We start from the raw sequence: 22,256 nt of genomic DNA on the forward strand, positions 1-22,256 counted from the left end.
GGTGGGCGTGAGCATCTGAAAGTCTTGGGGAACATTCACAAATCTGAATTCTTTGGTTGATAAAAAAGGACTAGAATAGTAGTTTTTTAAAATTTTGAAGGACTTTATGGGGTGGGTAAAGCACTTTCAGAGAGCAGAACCAGGACTGGTATGTAGAAGTTACAATAAAGGAGATATTTACTCAAACTAAGGAAGAACTTTCTACCCATAGGACGTGTCCGATAGAGGAAATTCTCACATGAGGTAGTGAGGGTCTCAGGATCAGAAGTGCCTGGGATGTTTCATGGAGATTCTTGCTCTGGGTAGACTATTAAAACAAATGATTTTTAAGGTTCTTATAAGAAATAATAGAATGTCAAAGTTGAAGTCTAGTTACCGTCCCCAGTCTTAGCATATTCCCCAGTCCTTAGAAGTAAGCTCCTAGAAAATAGTGCTGTTTTGTGGGAGTATCTTTTTTCTCCATCACTAATAGTGAGTACTGCATATATTTGTAAATTGCTTTAAAAAAATTCAGCAGTATGCTTTGGTGATCTTTTCTGTATTTGTTCCTAGAGATTTTGTGTTTAAACTTTAGTCTTTTATTTTTAACCTTTGCATATATTGCTGTGCCAAAGTTTATTTAGCTATTTCTCTACTGATTGACATTTAGGTTGCTCCCGGTTTCCCATTCTTATCAACAGCATGGTAATGAACTCTTGAGTATGCTTCCTTGTATTTCTCTAAGGGTTTTTTTATTTGCTTTTAAACTCTGCTTCCAGCTAAAAATTTCATAGTTGTGATTCTCCTCCTGAAGTCAGAAAAGTCATTGTGGATATTGGAGAGATGAATTTTGATTCATCATTTTGATTAGCATTATTGGAAAAAATAGGGATGATTGTCACAATCTATCATAAAACCGTAGTTCTCTACAGTATTCAGGCAGATGGAAGAAAGGAAGTATAAGGAGTTAAAGAACAGTTGTTTTTGACAATCAAAAATGGATTACTTTGATAATTATATTTCTAAAATATATAATTCTGTTCTATCATTTACTATTTTAGACATAAAATTCTGTTCCATTGCTTATTATTAGCTCGAGCAGGCCATTTTGTTTTCTCTCTTCCATCTGCCTGAACATTGTACAGTGGTGAACACAAGTTGCCCCTTTGGTACAGAGCTATTTTCAGTTTCCATTGTACTACCTCAAGGGAGGCACAGAAGAGGCTATCCAGAAGCAGGTTTTCCTCAAGTGTGACAGGAGGACCAACTCCATCCCCAAACCCAGGACACTTGGGTCTCCAGCAGACACTGAATCAGAATCTTCAAGAGCCAAGGTTCTTACTGGCAGGGTGCTGCACATAATTCAGCACACAAAAGTTTGAGAACTGCTATTTTAAGGCAACCTCATTGGTTTTCAGGAACACAAACTACAAAAGGGAGAAGGTTTGTTAGGGAAGGAAAAATCACTGCCAATGAGACTAAGAAACTTTTGCTATTTTCTGAAAATATTTTCTTTTTTTGAGATGGAGTCTCACTTTGTTGCCCAGGCTAGTGTGCTGTGACAATCATACCTTACAGCAGCCTCAAATTCTTGGGCTCAAGTGATCCTCTTGCCTCAGCCTCTCAAGTAGCTGGGACTACAGGTCCTTGCTACAATACTCAGCTATTTTCAGAGATGGGGTCTTGCTCTTGCTCAGGCTGGTGAACTCCTGAACTCCTGAACTCAAGGGATCTGTCTGCCTTGGCCACCCAGTGTGCTAGGATTACAGGTGTGAGTCACCATGCCTGGCCCTGAAAAATTTCAGAATAGTAGAATAGTGGTAAATATAGTTTTGATAGTAATAAAACCATTGTTTGGGTAGGTCTTACGCAACTTCTGGTATTATGACCTAGTTGTTTTGCATAATTCAGTCAGTCTTTATTAGATGGATATGGTTTCTATTGAAAGCTGATAATTACATGTAATATTTCTGAAATCTTATATCTACTTCCTTTTCTTCCCCAGGCTGCTCTTTATGGATGTGGCTGCTGGGCTGAAAATACTGGAGCTCATAATCCCTACTCCACAGCTGTGAGTACCTCAGGTATTTGCTGCTTTCATGACCATTTTTCATAACTTCAACTTTGTCAGCCATTTAATGATTAAAAGCAATATTTTCAGGTAAAAATAAAGCATGATAAAGGAACTATCTTTAGTATTTGAGAGGTTTTAATGATTGTTTGGTATCACAGTATTATAAATGCCTTGTTAACATAAAAAATTTTCACTACAACTCTGCAGTTAACTGTAGGCTAGTATTGTTTAAAAAAATATTTTTCTAATGACCCATTATGGTGCCAAATTTAGATCATAAAAAAATATAAAAGTATCAGGCCATTTCAATAATTAACAGATAATCTCTTGAGTAAAATGTTGACATAAAATTTAAGATGCATTTCCAATTGTATAGAGTCTACTCCTTGAACAATGCTTTAAATAAAATATAGGCCCTCTTTTCTTATCTGTATTAGAAAAGTCACTATCATTTAGTAATGAGTATGTGTTTATCTGTGTGTATGTGTATGTGTGTATAGGGTATGGGGAGTTTTAATGAGTAAAGTGGTGGTTGTCTATTTCCATATTTCTGTTAGACTTGTGCCAGATGTACTTGAAGCCTTTTCTTTTTATGTAGTGATACCTCTGGTTGACAAAATAATATTGGCTCATCCCTTTGCCATATTATCCCTCAATTTATAATCTTGTGTCATTCCCCCAGTATCCTCAGGCTTTATCAGGAGGGTAGGCTGATTTGGCTGATTTGCAATGATTGCTGCTATTCTCATGATTTCAGCTCTTCTCTCTTGAGGTATTGGCTTTCCCATCTCTATCTACTCTGGATTTTTCTCGTGATGTCCACGAGTCCTTTCTGATTTCCTGTTGGACGGGCCCCTGTGGGTGTCATGGATGCAGCCAGACTCAGTAGGTTCATCTCTACCCTGTGCCTGGTGCCGATCTGGCACCATTCTCATCTTTGTTACTTCTTTCCATTTCTCCTGATCTGACCTTACTATTTTGGACTCGTGTTCTCCTACCTGCCTATTGTAGCAGCCTCCTGGCCCAGCTCCATTTCTTATATCAGGGGAAGAAAATGATTGTCAGCCACTGGCCTAACAGGTGAAGTCTGAATATGAATTAATGTTGAATCTAAACTATGGTAATATAATTGGCAAAAATTTATTTTTCAATCATTCATTTCTGAAGAGATGAGCACATGTAATAGTATGAATTACTTCTTAATTTAGTATTGGTAGCTCATATAAATCTCGACACATAATGTTTACAAATTAGCCTGTGCACAAGTAAGTGCACAGTATTTTTGGAAAATTGTGGTATTTGAACAAACCAAAGTCTGAAATAGATAAGTCATTGTTTCATTTTTATTTTCCTAAAGAAATGTCAGTTGGAATCATGTTTTGTGTTGACTTTGTTTTTGGTCAATGCCTTGTTTAGTGAATTAGTTTGCTGTTTAGATGTTACTCATATCTAGACGTTGGGAAAACTGGATTCTATTTTAAACTGAAATCCTGAAAGCATGCCTGACTGTGTCATTTTGGAAAAGAGGTTACAAATCCCAAGGGGCTTGTCCACTTTTACCTCCCCCCACCTCACTTTTTAAAATCGAGGGTATAGAAGTTAGAATAAGAACATACTTTATGGATTTGATTCTATTAAGTAGAATGTAATGAATGAGTGGCTAAAACTAAAATTGTAAAATTGAGGTCTTTCCTCCTTTGTCCATCCTGCATCAATTGAGGAAAGTTTCATATGATTTAAATATTCCTTTAGGTTTCCAGTTCATGACATTCAGTGCAGCCTTTTAACTTGGATACCAGGTGGTCATGGCACATTCCTCCCAAGTTAAAGGACTAACCACAATCTGCCCATTGAACCTGAGGATGACAGAGTAGGTCTCCTGTCCTATCTTTGGGACTTTGTGTGATTGCTTCACTCTTTTCTCTCCTGGGGCTGTGGCTATTACATTGACAGTGGAAACACATGGCAGAGTTGGGTGACCCAATTCAGAAGAAAGGTGGAGCACGGAATTTTGCAATTGTTTGGCCAAAACAAAGAAGACTTATGCCTTAGGCTGTTGCAGAAAGTCCAGAGACCTGGCCTACATTTTAAGTTTATATATTTTGGAAGGTGATAATTGAAAAGCCGAGAGAAGACAGTTATGGTGAGGGTAGGGCTTTCCCAAGCCCTGTCAGGAGATTCGTTCATGAGCCTGCGGGATAAACTCCAGCATCTTGTTTTCATCACTGGGTGGGGAGGAGTGAGTAGGGTCTGGGGGAGGCGTGGGATAGGGTGGCAAAGAGGATAGGATTGTGAGCTGACCTTACAATCTCTGCTTAATATTCTGGCATTGTGGGAATTTGCCTGGCTTGGGATGGAGCAGAGCAGACACCTGGGTTCCTGTCTAGACTCCTTCAGACTCACTAGCTATAGAAGCTGGGCAAGGGGTTATGTGTAGAACAGGAATAATATTTACCATTGCTATGAAGATTGAATGAGTTGACATATGGAAGGCACTTTAGTGCACTCCTGGGCCCAAAGTAGGGGCTCAATACTTACTGTATTTTATTGAATCTAAGTCATCATCTCTTATAAGATACACCAGTATTTTTACACTATTACGGAAACAAATAGACTGCCAACTGAAGTATGACACACTTCGCTTTTATCACTTAATGTATGCTTATTGCTTTATAGGAAGATATAGAATTGGAGATGTTCTTCCAATAGGAAATATTTGCTTCACTGAGGACACAGTTATACTTATTCTGCTCCCATACCTTTCTACATATGCAGTCTCTTAAAATCTGAATTCTGTATCATACTGTGATCCTTCTGCACATATTTTAAATGGCAGATAAATTCAACACGTGTAGTTCAAATGTGGCACATAACTGAAGGGTCAACAAAGGGAAGAGAACAGCTTTCATCTGGAAGCAGTGGCTAGCTATTCTGTTACCACTGTAGCCTGGAGGACCGCATGGGAAGATGCCGTCTATTATAATACACCTCATAATTCCAGAAATTTTAAAATGTGAAAATAAAGAATATTTTAGAATTGATAAACTATAGTAAAAGCCTTTCTTATTAGCTTTTTTTGAAGATAAATAATTGGTTTTAGGCCCTCTTAAAGTAGTAAGATAAACTGTGGAGGAAATGAGGGCTGTGGGTATATTTGTGTCTTCTGAGTGTCTCGCACAGAGTAAATAAAAATTAAGAAATGCATGTGTAGTTCCTCCGTTTTCTAGAAGGATACTTAACTTTTTCAAAAAGATTATTCTCTAGGGAATTTCTTTAAATAGCATTCAAAACTATGATTCAATTTTCCAAATGCAAATTCACACATAATTTTTCAGTAACACATCAGATGAATCATGTAAGATACATCTGTGATCTGTCTCTTGGCTGTGGAAAGGAGGAGCAGACTGAAGATTAGAAGATCAGAAAGAAAAAAAAAGCAAGAGATTAAGTTTATGCTCTGGTTGACCTTAACATTAGTCTTCTGTTACTTGTCTATACAGTTCTGTTTTTTTTCCTAAAGAGAAACAGTGAATCCCGTGTACTGATGGCAACTGACTATAGATCAGAAGATGTAGACTTCAACCCTACTTCCTTTAAATGTTCTTGCATGAAGGAAATCTGCTACCTTTTTTCTGGTATGGGGCCCAATGATTTCTGTTTTTTCCAGATCTGAGCTATGGGCCATCCTAGAAACCTGAGGGATATGCAGGATGCTCCCTTGACTTTCCAGAATAGTGTCAAAGGTGGATAGGATTTTTTTTTTTAAAAACATAAATTGTAATAACCTTATGCCTTAATACTCCCAAGCTAGTGATTGGAGTCTCTTTCTCACGGGGCAGGGAAGGGAGAGCCTGCCACTCCTTGGTTTCTCAGTCCCTCTGTGGGGGGATTGTCTGATGGCTCTGTGCTCAGGGACTTTTTTTCAGGAGGTAGGAGATGGCCTTCTCTGTGAGGGAGGGAGGAGTTACATTACAGCAGGAACCAATGGGGAACCCTGATGTGACATTTACAAGGGCCAGGTGGTCACTTCTGTCTGGGGTGGGGGAAGCAGTCAGGAACTCCTACTTCCGATTCTACTTAGCAGAAGAGGATCACATTCTCTTTGTCTTCCTGTTGCCTCACTGGCTGATCCTTCTCAGTCTTCTTTGTTAATGTTTCTCATCTCCTTGACCTCTCAGTGTTGCAGTGTCCCAAAGTATAGCCCTTGAATCTCATCTCTCAATCTCTCCCTCTCTTTTTCTCTCTCTCTCTGTACCTGCTTCCTTTGTGTCACCTCCAGCCTAATTGCTAAATACTATCATCTGTATGCCCATGACTCCCACACTTTTATCTCCAACCTAAGCCTCTCCCCAAAACCCAGTTATAATTCAATTGCTTGTTAGAAGTTTCTACACATATGTCTAATAGACATCTACTTAGCATACTCAAATATAAGCTCTTTTTGGGGGGTGGGGGGGAAGATAGGGACTCACTCTGTCACCCAGGCCACCTTGCTGTACTGCAAACATGCCATGCTCATTCCCACCTTAGGATCTTTGCCTGAGATGCATCTTCTCCATTAGCTCTCACCTTCGGTATCTCAAACCTCCATCTGTACCTCGGGTCTTAATTCAAATGATTCACCTCCTTGAGATCTTCCCTAGCTGTCCTATTCAAACATGTAATGCTTCCCTCAGCCAATATTCCCTCATCCCCCTTATATGCTTATTTTTTTCCCCCCACAGCATGCATCATCACCTAAAGTTTTATATCTTTTAACTCTTTTATCTTCATTTTCTACCTCTCTCGGAACTTTGACGGTTGGCATTTTCTTTTTTTTTTTTTTTTTTTTTATTGTTGGGGATTCATTGAGGGTACAATAAGCCAGTTACACTGATTGCAATTGTTAGGTAAAGTCCCTCTTGCAATCATGTCTTGCCCCCATAAAGTGTGACACACACTAAGGCCCCACCCCCCTCCCTCCATCCCTTTTTCTGCACCCCCCCATAACCTTCATTGTCATTAATTGTCCTCATATCAAGATTGAGTACATAGGATTCATGCTTCTCCATTCTTGTGATGCTTTACTAAGAATAATGTCTTCCACTTCCATCCAGGTTAATACGAAGGATGTAAAGTCTCCATTTTTTTTAATGGCTGAATAGTATTCCATGGTATACATATACCACAGCTTGTTAATCCATTCCTGGGTTGGTGGGCATTTAGGCTGTTTCCACATTTTGGCGATTGTAAATTGAGCTGCAATAAACAGTCTAGTACAAGTGTCCTTATGATAAAAGGATTTTTTTCCTTCTGGGTAGATGCCCAGTAATGGGATTGCAGGATCGAATGGGAGGTCTAGGTTGAGTGCTTTGAGGTTTCTCCATACTTCCTTCCAGAAAGGTTGTACTAGTTTGCAGTCCCACCAGCAGTGTAAAAGTGTTCCCTTCTCTCCACATCCACGCCAGCATCTGCAGTTTTGAGATTTTGTGATGTGGGCCATTCTCTCTGGGGTTAGATGGTATCTCAGGGATGTTTTGATTTGCATTTCTCTAATATATAGAGATGATGAACATTTTTTCATGTGTTTGTTAGCCATTCGTCTGTCGTCTTTAGAGAAAGTTCTATTCATGTCTCTTGCCCATTGATATAAGGGATTGTTGGCTTTTTTCATGTGGATTAATTTGAGTTCTCTATAGATCCTGGTTATCAAGCTTTTGTCTGATTGAAAATATGCAAATATCCTTTCCCATTGTGTGGGTTGTCTCTTTGCTTTGGTTATCGTCACCTTAGCTGTACAGAAGCTTTTCAGTTTAATGAAGTCCCATTTGTTTATTTTTGTTGTTGTTGCAATTGCCATGGCAGTCTTCTTCATGAAGTCTTCCCCCAGGCCAATATCTTCCAGTGTTTTTCCTATGCTTTCTTTGAGGATTTTTATTGTTTCGTGCCTTAAATTTAAGTCCTTTATCCATCTTGAATCAATTTTTGTGAGTGGGGAAAGGTGTGGGTCCAGTTTCAGTCTTTTACACGCAGACATCCAGTTCTCCCAACACCATTTATTGAATAGGGAGTCTTTCCCCCAAGGTAAGTTCTTGTTTGGTTTATCGAAGATTAGGTGGTTGTAAGATGTTAGTTTCATTTCTTGGTGTTCAATTCGATTCCAAGTGTCTATGTCTCTGTTTTTGTGCCAGTACCATGCTGTCTTGAGCACTATGGCTTTGTAGTACAGACTAAAATCTGGTATGCTGATGCCCCCAGCTTTATTTTTGTTACTAAGAACTGCCTTAGCTATACGGGGTTTTTTCCGGTTCCATACAAAACGCAGAATCATTTTTTCCAAATCTTGAAAGTACGATGTAGGTACTTTGATAGGAATGGCATTGAATAGGTAGATAGCTTTGGGAAGTATAGACATTTTAACAATGTTGATTCTTCCAAGCCATGAGCATGGTATGTTCTTCCATTTGTTAATATCCTCTGCTATTTCCTTTCTGAGGAGTTCATAGTTTTCTTATAGAGGTCCTTCACCTCCTTCGTTAGGTATATTCCTAGGTATTTCATTTTCTTTGAAACTATGGTGAAGGGAGTTGTGTCCTTAATTAGCTTCTCCTCTTGACTGTTATTGGTGTATACAAAGGCTACTGACTTGTGGACATTGATTTTATATCCTGAAACATTACTGTATTTTTTGATGACTTCTAGGAGTCTTGTGGTTGAGTCTTTGGGGTTCTCTAAGTATAAGATCATGTCGTCAGCAAAGAGGGAGAGTTTGACCTCCTCTGCTCCCATTTGGATTCCCTTTATTTCCTTGTCTTGCCTAATTGTATTGGCTAGAACTTCCAGCACTATGTTGAATAGTAAAGGTGACAGAGGACAACCTTGTCTGGTTCCAGTTCTAAGAGGAAAAGCTTTCAGTTTTACTCCATTCAGTAAAATATTGGCTGTGGGTTTGTCATAGATAGCTTCAATCAGTTTTAGAAATGTGCCACCTATGCCTATACTCTTCAGTGTTCTAATTAGAAAAGGATGCTGGATTTTATCAAATGCTTTTTCTGCATCTATTGAGAGGATCATGTGATCTTTATTTTTGCCTCTGTTAATATGGTGGATAACGTTTATGGACTTGCGTATGTTGAACCAGCCTTGCATCCCTGGGATGAAGCCTGCTTGATCATGATGAATGACTTTTTTGATGATAAGCTGTAATCTATTGGCTAGGATTTTGTTGAGAATTTTTCCATCTATATTCATGAGTGAGATTGGTCTGAAATTCTCCTTTTTGTTTGGGTCTTTCCCTGGTTTTGGTATCAGGGTGATGTTTGCTTCATAGAATGTGTTGGGGAAGATTCCTTCTTCCTCAATTTTTTGGAATAATTTCTGCAGTACAGGAATAAGCTCTTCCTTGAAGGTTTGATAGAATTCTGGAGTGAAGCCATCTGGACCAGGGCATTTTTTAGTTGGAAGCTTTTTTATTGTTTCTTTGATCTCAGTGCTTGAAATTGGTCTGTTCAGGAGGTCTATTTCTTCCTGGCCAAGTCTAGGGAGAGGGTGTGATTCCAAATATTGATCCATTTCCTTCACATTGTCAAATTTCTGGGCATACAGTTTCTGGTAGTATTCAGAGATGATCTCTTGTATCTCTGTGGGATCAGTTGTTATTTCCCCTTTATCGTTTCTGATTGAGGTTACTAGAGATTTTACTTTTCTATTTCTAGTTAGTCTGGCCAATGGTTTATCTATTTTATTTATTTTTTCAAAAAACCAACTCCTTGTTTCATTAATTTTCTGAATGATTCTTTTGTTTTCAATTTCATTGATCTCTGATTTGATTTTGGAGATTTCTTTTCTTCTACTGAGTTTAGGCTTAGATTGTTCTTCTTTTTCCAATTCCATAAGGTCTCTTGTGAGATTGTTGATGTGCTCTCTGTCTGTTTTTCGAATGTAGGCATCTAAAGCGATGAATTTTCCTCTCAAAACTGCTTTTGCAGTATCCCACAGGTTTTGGTAGCTTGTGTCTTCATTGTTGTTATGCTTAAGGAAGTTAGTGATTTCCTGTTTTATTTCTTCCTTCACCCATCTGTTATTCAACAGAAGATTGTTTAATTTCCATGCCTTTGGATAGGGTCGAGCATTTTTGTTAGAGTTGAGTTCCACCTTTAGTGCCTTATGGTCTGAAAAGATACAAGGTAAAATTTCAATTCTTTTGATTCTGTTGATATTTGTTTTGTGTCCCAGGATATGATCAATTTTGGAGAATGTTCCATGGGGTGATGAGAAGAATGTATATTCTTTATCTTTGGGGTGGAGTGTTCTATATGCGTCTATCAAGCATAATTGTTCTAGGGTCTCATTTAAATCTCTTATATCTTTGTTTAATTTCTGTTTAGAGGATCTGTCCAGCTCTGTAAGAGGTGTGTTAAAGTCCCCTGTTATGATGGTATTATCAGATATCATATTGCTCAGACTGAGTAAGGTCTGTTTCAAGAATCTGGGAGCATTTAAATTGGGTGCATAGATATTTAGAATTGAAATGTCTTCTTGTTGTAGTTTTCCCTTGACCAATATAAAGTGACCATCTTTGTCTTTTTTGACTTTAGTTGCTTTAAATCCACATGTATCTGAAAATAAGATTGCAACTCCTCTTTTCTTCTGAATTCCATTTGCCTGAAAAATTGTCTTCCAACCCTTGACTCGGAGCTTTAATTTGTCTTTTGAAGCCAGGTGTGTTTCTTGCAGACAGCAAATGGATGGCTTGTGTTTTTTAATCCAGTCAGCCAATCTATGTCTCTTCAGTGGGGAATTCAAGCCATTAACATTTATGGAGATAATTGATAAGTGTGGTAGTATTCTATTCGTCTTATTTGGTGAGAGTCCATTGCTTAGTTTTATCTTTTGCATCAGTGTGGAGGTTAGGTTCTGTCCTTTGATTTCTGAGTTCTTACTTTGCTGCTGATCCATTGTGGTGGTCAGTGTGCAGAACAGGTTGAAGTATTCCCTGTAGAGCTGGTCTTGTTGTGGTGAATTTCCTCAATGTTTGTATATCCGTAAATGATTTGATTTCTCCATCAATTTTGAAGCTTAGCTTAGCAGGGTACAGAATTCTGGGCTGAAAATTGTTCTGTTTAAGTAGATTAAAGGTAGATGACCATTGTCTTCTTGCTTGGAAAGTTTCATTAGAGAAGTCTGAGGTCACTCTGATGGATTTGCCCCTGTAGGTCAACTGGCGCTTACTCCTGGCAGCTTGCAGAATCTTTTCTTTTGTCTTGACTTTGGACAGGTTCATCACAATGTGTCTTGGAGAAGCTCGGTTAGAGTTGAGGCGACCTGGGGTCCGATAGCCCTCTGAAAGCAGTGTGTCAGAATCTTTGGTGATGTTTGGGAAATTTTCTTTTATAATATTCTCTAGTATGGCTTCCATTCCTCTGGGGCATTCTTCTTCCCCTTCTGGAATTCCTATAACTCGTATGTTGGAACGTTTCATAAAGTCCCATAATTCTGACAGTGAACGTTCTGCTTTCTCTCTCTTCTTTTCTGCCTCTTTTACTATCTGAGTTATCTCAAAAACTTTGTCTTCTACCTCTGAAATTCTTTCTTCTGCATGGTCTAACCTGTTGCTGATACTTTCCATTGCATCTTTAAGTTCCCTGATTGACTGTTTCAGTTCCTTCAGCTCTGCTATATCCTTTTTATATTCTTCATATCGTTCATCTCTGATTTGATTCTGTTTTTGGATTTCCTTTTGGTTATTTTCCACTTTATTAGCAGTTTCCTTCATTGTTTCCATCATTTCTTTCATTGTTTCAACATGTGTATTCTAAATTCCCTTTCTGTCATTCCTAACATTTCTGTATAGGTGGAATCCTCTGCAGTAGCTACCTCATGGTCCCTTGGCGGGGTTGTTCTGGACTGGTTCTTCATGTTGCCTGGAGTTTTCTGCTGATTCTTCCTCATGAGTGATTTCTTTTATCTGTTTCCTTGCCCTAATTTTCCTTTCACTTCCTCTTGCTCTTTAAGTTCTCGTGCCTGTGGACTAAGGGTTACAGGACCAGAAAGGTGAGAAGGTTGAAGAGCAAAAAAGGGATGAAAGAAAGGAGGACCGAGTGATAAGAAAAAAAAGAAAGATAGAGAAAGGAGAGGGGGTAGGGATAAGGAATATTGACAAAAAGAAGAGAGGCACAGAAAGAGGGAGACAGGGCAATATAGGTGTACAGTAGGGTACTTTGACACAACCTTAAAAAACCCCACCTTCTCGGGGTTGAGTGCCCAGTTGGGTGGTTCCCTTGAGGTCAGCAGCTCTTTGCTAACCTGGTCAGACACAGTACCCCACCTCCACCAAGTAGAGAGGAAAGACAAAAATGCTATAACTCAAACCAAAACAAGCAAACAGAAAACTTTATGGCGATAAAATTGGGTGAAAAACCAAGTGATAGCGGTAGAAACACTAGCAAAAATGAAGTTGTAGTTATTAAAAAAGGCAGCAATGGGAAATTATAATTAAACTAGAAAAATTGAGAAAGAAAAAGGGATCTGTATGGAAAAGATTGAAATTAAGAAACAAAAGAACATCAACAACGTCAAAATAAACAACCAAAAATCCCAACCAAACAAAAAAAAAAAGGAAAAAAAATACACAACCAAAAACAAAGCAGTTTGTATATGTTGATGAATATTGTCTGGGCAACACGTGGTCTTTTGGGGTATGGGATGTTAGTCACAGTTCCGATACGACTGGAGGCTGCCGATTTCTCAAACCCCAGCAGGTAGATACCCTAAATCTCTCGTCAGCCCACTTAAAAGGCACTTTGAACTTGTAAACTTGCTGAGCAGAAGCTTTCCCAGCTTTCTCGCTGGAATCGCTGCTGAAGTGGCTATCCACTTACTCAGTGTGCCAAAACCGGTCTCACTCTGCCCCTGAGGGTTAGGGCTGCAAGGCGGCTCAGACCCCACCCTTAGGCTACTTGGTTGCTGGGTTACCAGCTCCCACCCGTTTCTAGCTCTGTGACCCTGAGGGCGGAGCTTGCCGGGGCAGATCACTGACAATGGATCCGTGTGACCCACCGCCAAACACTATTAGCTCCGTCTGGCTCAGCGGCTCAGACTGGGGCCCTAGACAACGGCCAAAGTTCTCCGCACTCCCACTCAGGCCTTCCCCAAGGCAGTTCAACTCAGTGCCAAGTCCAAGGACATCAAAAGAGTTCACAGGTAAGGCCTTTCTGGTTTGCAGTCTCGCTGCTACTGAACTTACAGTTGTGGGCGGGTTTAGACGGGTTGAACACACGCGACCACTTGCCGGTTTTCCACTGTTTTAGTCCTCCTCTTGGGGTCCAGAAGTCTCTCGCTGACTCCCTGTATCCTCATAGGAGTGATGATAGGCAGTTCCCACCAGCCAGAGATGCCTGGAGTCCTATCTCCCCAGACTCACGGTGCCCAGATGCAAGGAAGCTGTTACTCGGCTGCCATCTTGCTCCGCCCCCTGGTACACTCATCACGGTTGGCATTTTCATTAGCTTCGCTCTTCAGTGTGTGAATGGTGCTTTTCATATAGACCTGCTGATGGGCCCCATTCACACATAATCTTGTCATACTCAACAACATTTTAGAGTGCTGAGGATAAAGCCATTTAAGCTGATTGTAAATGAATATGAATGACAAATAAATAGATGGGAGTGCAGTGAGCCAGGAATGGAAGTGAGGGGCTCAGAATGGTGTGTTCTGACAAGAACAGAGGCTGCATGAAGAAGGTGGTGAGTGTGCAGTGTTTGGAATTTAATATGGGGTCTGGATGACCTTGAATAAGTATTTACATTTTCTTTTGTATGACATGGAGACCCCCTTGAGTAGGGGCTGCTGTGGAATGAGAAGCAGTGATTCAGGCAATGACATACAAAACTAGGCAAGTAGTTAAATACATTTTGGTTAGCCTTCCTGGTGGAATCCAGACTGTTTAGCCCACTCTTTCTTTAATCTGCCTTATTAGGCAAGCTGACACTTTGGCTTTTCAGCTTCTTATCCTTATGAAATAATAAGCTTTCATAATCTTGTCACATTAAATAAGATTGTTAAGAGTGCTGAGGGTAAGGAATAGGGTAATACAATTATTATTATTATTTTTAATTTTTTTATTGTTGGGGATTCATTGAGGGGACAAGAAACCAGGTTACGGGTAATACAATTATTAATAATTTAATAATTAGGGTGGTGCCTGTGGTTCAGTGGGTAAGGTGCTGGCCCCATATACGGAGGGTGGCGGGTTCAAATCTGGCCTCTGCCAAACTGCAACAAAAAAATAGCTGGGGCGTTGTGGCGGGCACCTGTAGTCCCAGCTACTTGGGAGCTGAGTCAATAGAATTGCCTAAGCCCAGGAGTTGGAGGTTGCTGTGAGCTGTGTGATGCCATGGCACTCTACCCAGGGCGATAAAGTGAGATGCTGTCTCTACCCCCCCCAATAATAATAATTAATAATTAAAGGGTAATAAAGAGTAATAAAATTATTAAATTTTATTAATAATTTAATAAAATTATTTAAGCTGAAATAATTTGAGGCATAATATGTAAGGTTAGGAACACTGCCATGAGAGCTCTTTTTGTGAATTACGAGTTTTAGCTCTGAGCCCAGATAAAACCCTAACATTTGTAAACATCTTCTTAAAAGCACTTGACTTTTTGGACGGTTGTTTATTAGGGGTGGGGAAAATACTATTAATTACAGAGCATATAAACTACTAAAACACTGAAGTACAAAGTAGTACAAAGTACTAAAGTGTAGTAATTATTGGGGATGGGAATTTTGTTCTGAGATTGTTACATACTCTAATTACATCACTTCATATCTGATGAATTGTTTCCTGATTTTTATTCAAGTAGAGTCACTGATGGTTCAAAGTAAAGTAGAATTCTGAATTATGCCAGATCATTTTCTGAGACCAGTTCATTGTGGCAGCTTTTGTTATTGTGTATCTTATAGGTTTGAAATGAGTAGATTTTTTTCCTGATAGTGAAATAATGCATGCTCATTGAAGAGAATTTGGAAAATGAAACTGGTGATTTTGCCATTCCATGGTAGTCATTACTAGCATTTTTGGTGGTTCTTTGCTGTGAAACAAAAGTTAGAATACTGTCTAGCTTGTATTATGCTTTGCTCGTTAATATTTATAATGAACATTTTTATGTATCATTGAGGATATGAAGGATGTCTTTTCATGCATTATGAGTTCAGGTATTTTTTTCCTCAGCAAGATGACTTCTAATTGCTCTCAGGCAGTAAAGCAACAGTTGTTTTATTTATTTTCGTTTTTTTTTTTTTTTTTTACTTAAAAATTTTATTAATTATTTTTTATTTCTATTTCAGATTAATGTGAGGGTAGCAACAGCTATTTTAAAGGCTCTTATGTTGTGTTCTAGTCTGGGTATGATAGAAGTAAAGACACAGTCCCTATCCTCAAAGGACATGAAAGTTGTGGCCTTGGTAATATGGGAAGAAAGTTTCTTGCCAATATAAAAGTATGTCAGAATATCGGCTATATCAAAATTCTTGCCAGCCCTTAACAAGGTTGTGCTGTATCCATGCATTTAGGGAATGTGTACTACATTGCCTCCCAAAAGGTCACTTGCAGGCACCTTGGTTTTCACCTGGTGGCTTGACTGTTGTTGTAACAGTTAGTACATCTCCCTTTGTTCGGCCTTCTTACCCTCAAATCCTACTCAAACCAGTTGTCTTTAAGCTTAGAATCACCTGTCACACTCCTACACTCACTGAAATGTCTCCAGCACCCCAGCCTCCAGGACATCATGGAGGGAAAAGAAGTCTTTCTCTGAAAGAGATTGTAGACCTGAGTTGTAGTGGATCAAGTGATCCCCAAGATGTTCTTTTGATGTTTATAATTTCTCAGATTTTCATTTTTGGCCATATACTTATTTTGCATTGCTTTGTTGTTATTTTGTGAAGGAACAGATTTTTCATTTTAAAACACGAGGTGAAGAAATTGTAAAAACAGAGGCATAAGATCAAGTGATGGGTTAAAATGCCAATCCTGTGATCCTTAATGGAGTTCTCGCTTTGATTGTTCTCACTTGAAAGAATGCCTTTTCCTTCCTATTGTGGAGTACTATCTGCTGTCAGTTGGAGAGGGAGTAAGTCGGGCAACTTGTCAAAGACTTTCTAAGCTCCCTTCATATGGTTCGCAGAAACAGGGCTGGATTTTCATTTCTTCTTTCATTCAACAGGAGTCTCTTTCATGTCTGAAAATTGAAAACGCGTGTTTTTCAGTGTGGAGCGAGGATGTGTGTGCCCTCTGGCACACCTGTTTCTAATTTCCTGACTTGAAAGCATAACCCATCAAAAGGAGCAGAAAAACAATTTCTGACACGCTGCTTCATGGCCCATACTGGACTGAAGGCCTTCGTGGCTGTGCTGTCTTGGTTCTCTCTTGTTAGGGGCAGAATTCACTCAGTTCAACTAGTGTCTTAATTTATAGCACCAGGATGTTTTTGATATTATTTTGTTGTTGTCATGTGGTTGTTTTCAGCTCGAGAAATAAACATGAAATACGATTTATTTAAAAAAAAAAAAAACAAAAAACAGAAAGCTCTTTAAAATTTTTAAATATAAAATTTAGCTAGGCAGAATATGTTGGAAGGGTATATTACGTTCATCAGTGAACTCATTGGCTAGGAACAGGTTTGGTCGAGCATATGATTGTTTAAATTCCGTAGTTCTGTTTAAGATAAATCAAATATTTCCAATGAGTAACTTCAAATTTGTATGTACTTTAAAGTCTTGCCAGCTTAAATGACTATGAGGCAGAGTATGTTGACTTTGAGTTTTGTAAATTGATAATTTGTTGCTATGAAGGTTGTACATGGTATAACTCATCACTTTCTGAAGGTAGATAGAATGCCTGAGGTTGGCAAGCTGTTATGAAAACAATTGATGCCCAGGGAATTTGGGACTTTATTTAGCTTGCAGATGCTTGAAGTGTACATCTTCAGTTTCTCTTAGGGTTTCACTGGACACTTTAGCATAAGGTGCATGGTTCTTTAAACATAAACTTTGGTTTGGGTTTCTTGTTTCTAAGAGTGCTTTAGGGGGCGGCGCCTGTGGCTCAGTGAGTAGGGCGCCGGCCCCATATGCCGAGGGTGGCGGGTTCAAATCCAGCCCCGGCCAAACTGCAACCAAAAAATAGCCGGGCGTTGTGGCGGGTGCCTGTAGTCCCAGCTACTTGGGAGGCTGAGGCAAGAGAATCGCCTTAAGCCCAGGAGTTGGAGGTTGCTGTGAGCCGTGTGACGCCACGGCACTCTACCCAAGGGCGGTACAGTGAGACTCTGTCTCTACAAAAAAAAAAAAAAAAAAAAGAGTGCTTTAGGGTAATAATTTTGATGGTGTGTCTTCAGAAACAGTTTCTCAGGTTGTTTATTTATAACACTAACTCTCCTCAATCTTTAGTGTGTACCAATCACTTAGGGATCTTGTTAAACTGCAGACTGTGATCCAGTGGTTCTGAGAGGAGTTCTGGGATTCTGCATTTTCGCTAGCTCTCATCTGAGCTGGTCCACAGACCGTACTTCAAGGAGCAAGGTGATATTTTGATGGGCAACATGGTGCTGTCCAACAGCTGTGCCTCGGCTACAACACCCATTACATACAATTTACCAGTTGCTTTTCTCGTTGTGTTTGGTGTATCTAATGCTAAGAGGATCTGGTGTATATTCTGGACTCTAGGGTATCACTGTGAATGTTAATGAATAGTTTAACAAGTGACCGTTTGGACTAGCATGGATGGGAACTACCAAGACAGGATTACAGTGCTGGAAGAAGCCATATTTATGTTTCCAGACTCCTAAGAGATACAGTTAGCCCTGTACAGTATCCAAGGTTCTTGTTGCAAGGAGAAGTAGATAAACTGCTAACTTTAAAAGGTGCTGATAAAGGGCTTAGAGAGACATAAGTTGAATCAAAAGTATTTTATTTTAACTATCCCTGTTCATGATGGCTGTTTAATTTGGGCAAAAAGACTTATTTGTGAATTATGGAGAAAAAGTGAGGACATGTAAATGTAAAATGTAGAAACAGGCAGTTTGCATTTTCATTAGCTTGTTGCTGAATACATGTCATGGTTCTCATTAGTGAATTGCGGTACGATCTAGCCCGCAGTACAGCATGCCACGACCAAAGGATACCTCACATTTTTATTTTCAGAATGTTTTGTTCATATCATGAAAAAGCACATTTATTTATTTTTTAATTTTTTTTTATTTTAAATTTCAGCTTGTTCATTCTTCTTCGTTTGAAGTACTTTTTTTTTTTTTTTGTAGAGACAGAGTCTCACTTTATGGCCCTCGGTAGAGTGCCATGGCATCACACAGCTCACAGCAACCTCCAACTCCTTGGCTTAAGCGATTCTCCTGCCTCAGCCTCCCGAGTAGCTGGGACTACAGGCGCCCGCCACAACGCCCAGCTATTTTTTTTGGTTGCAATTTAGCCGGGGCCGGGCCTGAACCCGCCACCCTTGGTATATGGGGCTGGCGCCTTTTACCAACTGAGCCACAGGCACCGTCCAGTACTTTTTTTCTTTTTTTTTTTTTTGTTCATTTTCTTCTTACTCTGGCGATGCTTTTTCCCAGCGCCTCCCCAGTAGCTGGGATTATAGACACCCACCACAACGTCCGGCTGTTTTTGATGTTGTTAGTAGAGATGGAGTCTTACTCTGGCTCACTGCTGCTCATACTGGTCTCGAACCACTGAGCTCAGGCAATCCACCTGCCTTGGCCTCCTACAGCGCTGGGACTACAGGCGTGAGCCACCACGCCCGGCCAAAAGCACATTTATTCCAGCTTCATCCATGTAAACATGAAAGAGGTAAAGTCTCCATCTTTCTTTAAGGCTGCATAATATTCCATGGTGTACATATGTTTACATGGATGGAGCTGGAACATATTCTTCTTAGTAAAGTATCTCAAAAATGGAAGAAAAGGTATCCAATATACTCAGCCCTACTATGAAACTAATTTATGGCTTTCACATGAAAGCTGTAGCCCAGTTATAACCCAAGAATAGGGGGAAGGAGGGAGGAGGTAGGCGGAGGGAGGGCGATTGGTGGGATTACACCTGCGGTGCATCTTACAAGGGTATATGTGAAATTTAGTAAATGTAGAATGTAAATGTCTTAACATAGTAACTAAGAAAATGCCAGGAAGGCTATGTTAACCAGTGTGATGAAAATGTCTCAAACGGTCTGTAAAACCAGTGTATGGTGCCCCATGATTGCATTAATGTACACAGCTATGATTTAATAAAAAAAAAAAAAAGCACATTTATTTTTATGTTGTCTGTTTCTTCTGGCTTTGATAAAGAAAGAATTGAAACAATGAATTTTTAAAAAATCTGAGTTGGCTGTTGAGGAAATAGAGACTTCAGCCAGAGTTCCACAGTGGTGTGTTAGCTCTCCCTGTACCCACACTGAGTGAAAGAGCAGATATGCTCAAGAGGCACACTGGGTGAGGGATAGTTATGGGCTTTGGAGTTACACTTGGGTTTGAGTCCTAATGGAGGGAGAATAGTGGAACGATGGTGTTCACCTGTTCCAGGTGTGATGTCCACTTGTCCCCAGATTGGGACATCTTGGGTTTGTGTGGAGGAGAGAGAACAGGTATGCTATTTATCATCGAGGGTCTCACCTTGCATCATTGCATCTCCATTTAGTTGGGACTCAGTGTATGGCTATGTTTGATAATGCTGAAAATTTCCGTTTCCTCTATTTTTCTCTCTCTATGCTACTTTTAAGTAAGAATATTTTACTGGTCTTCATAATTTCCTGGTAAATTATATATGCTGAAATCTGTCATAATCATCACTAATATAGATCATAGGGTAATACACTTCTGATTAAATTCTGCTTTGGGGGTGGCGCCTGTGGCTCAAAGAGTAGGGTGCTGGCCCCATATAACAGAGGTGGCAGGTTCAAGCCCGGCCTCGGCAAAAAACTGCAAAAAAATAAATAAATAAAAATAAAAATTCTGCTTTGGTAATGTAGTGTTATATTCTCAAAAATATAAAAGAGTATTTGCTTCAATATAGCTAAAATAGGCAGTACAGTTTATTTTGGAGGATAATAACTAGTAAAATTTATATCAGAGGATAACAGGGATTTGAAGATTTCCCAAGCATTTCTTTCATCTGAATTCTTTCTTGCCCTTAAATTTTTGATTTGCCTCTGATTTACCTCTTATATTTTCTTTTTCATGCAAAGGTAAATTTAGTGCAATACAGAAATACAATTTTCTCAAGTTAAAAGTTTTTCATGTGGCGCTCAGCACCTGTAGCACAGTGGTTTAGGTGCCGGCTGGCAGGTTTGAACCTGGCCGGGGCCAGCTAAACAAGGACAACTGCAACAAAAAATAGCCGGGCTTTGTGGCAGGTGCCTGTAGTCCTAGCTACTTGGGAAGCTGAAGCAAGAGAATCTCTTAAGCTCAAGAGTTTGAGGTTGCTGTGAGCTGTGACGCCAGAGCACTCTCCCAAGGACGACAGAGTGAGACGTCTCAAAAAAAAAAAAGAAAAAGATTTTTCATGTGTGTGTTTTACATATCTTCCTTTGTTTGATTTGTCTGATTTGCTTTTATTTCATTCTGCATCTGAGTAACAGATCCTTCCTTGTAGTATTTCATATTAGATTTATAATCTGTTTGGATCTGGAGTAAGCATAGGCAGTGCAGTTACGGGCTTTTCTCAGAACAACCTTTGCAGATTAAACTCTGCGCATGGGCTGGATGTGGTGGTTCATACCTGTAATCCTGAGGCTGAGGTGGGTGATTGCCTGAGCTCAGGAGTTCAAGACCAGCCTGAGAACGAGTGAGACCTTATCTCTACTAAAAATAGGAGAACTCGTTGTGTCTAGTGGCTGATGCCTGTAGTCCCAGCTATTTGGGAAGCTGAGGCAAGAGGATTTCTCAAGCCCAAAGGATTGAGGATGCTGTGAGCTATGATGACAGTGCATTCTACCCAAGGCAAAAGAGAGAGACTGTGTTCCAGAAAAAGAAATAAAGGATAATAAAGTTCTGATTAAATTCTAGTATATCATCAATTCATAGTCAGATTTTAGCAACTCACTACGTGAATTGCACAGGTGATTTTTATTTTAATTTACAAGTCTGGACAACTTTTTTTTGTTTGTTTTAAACATACATCTTCTTTTATTTTATTTAATTAATTAATTTATTTATTTATTTTTGCAGTTTTTGGGTGGGGCTGGCTTTGAACTTGCCACGTCCGGCATATGGGGCTGGCGCCCTACCCTTTGAGCCACAGGTGCCGCCCTGGGCAACTCTTATTATAAAGTCCTAATTCATTTACTTCGTTTCTTTATTGTAGTCATTGCAATATAAACAACACAGTTTGTTGTAGAGGAGTGCCATTCCCTTCTTACCCACCCGTCTTGTGAGGTCTGGTTAATTTTCAAGTTTGAGCTCAAATGTCCTGTCTTTTGTAGCTTTTCTTCTCTTTCTTCCTTCTTTCTTTTCTTTACACATATTAACTCACTTAATTTTCCCAATTGCTCTATTAAGAAGGTACTAATATCATTTTTTTTTAATTTCTCTCAAGGGTTACTTCTACCCATTCTCTTTACTTTCCTCATGGGACTTCAATTTCAATATATTATACTTAGTCAATGAATCCTTTCTGCTTCTTGCCCTGCTATGGTATTTTTCATCCATTTTCCTCTCCATTTTCTTCTGATGTATTTTCCAGTCTTCTAATTCTCCCTTACGCTGAATCTAATCTAATGCTACATACATTTATTAAATTCTTAACTTTTTATTTCAGATTATTGTGATGAGGGTACATATTATTAGTTTGTATTGTCTGTGTTTGTAAAATAAACTCCACTGAGTTGCAGTGGAGTCCTTCAGCCAGGAAATGTACCATGTATACTTACATCGTACCTAGTAGTTGAGGGAAGTAACTTCCCTCTTCCCCTTCTTAAATTTAATTTTGTTTTTCTCTCATGTGGGCCTATCTTTGTTACTCTACATATTTTTTGAGGTTTAAAATGTTAATTTGCTTATTTTTAAAATAGTTTCCAATCCTCTGCTGAAATTATTAATGTTCTATCTTTTAACACAGTATAAGTTATTCTAAAACTTGTTTCTGATACTTAAATATCTGGAGCACTTTAAATCTTTTTCTGTTGTCTATTTTTCTTTTTTGGTTTTCATTCTTGTTATCATATTT

General features: G+C 39.2%; 1 protein-coding gene across 6 annotated transcripts in view; it reads left to right on the top strand.

Annotated features, from left to right (window-relative positions):
- Positions 1-22,256, top strand: part of TASP1 (taspase 1) — a 393,334-nt gene that overhangs the window by 215,061 nt on the left and 156,017 nt on the right. For all 6 annotated transcript variants that reach the window (XM_053574174.1, XM_053574176.1, XM_053574178.1 and 3 more), the window contains one exon: positions 1,985-2,063. In XM_053574174.1, coding sequence (XP_053430149.1) covers positions 1,985-2,063 — 79 coding nt within the window. The remainder of the gene's footprint in view (positions 1-1,984; positions 2,064-22,256) is intronic.

This window comes from Nycticebus coucang, chromosome 21 (assembly GCF_027406575.1).
Source record: "Nycticebus coucang isolate mNycCou1 chromosome 21, mNycCou1.pri, whole genome shotgun sequence".
Taxonomy (NCBI): domain Eukaryota; kingdom Metazoa; phylum Chordata; class Mammalia; order Primates; family Lorisidae; genus Nycticebus; species Nycticebus coucang.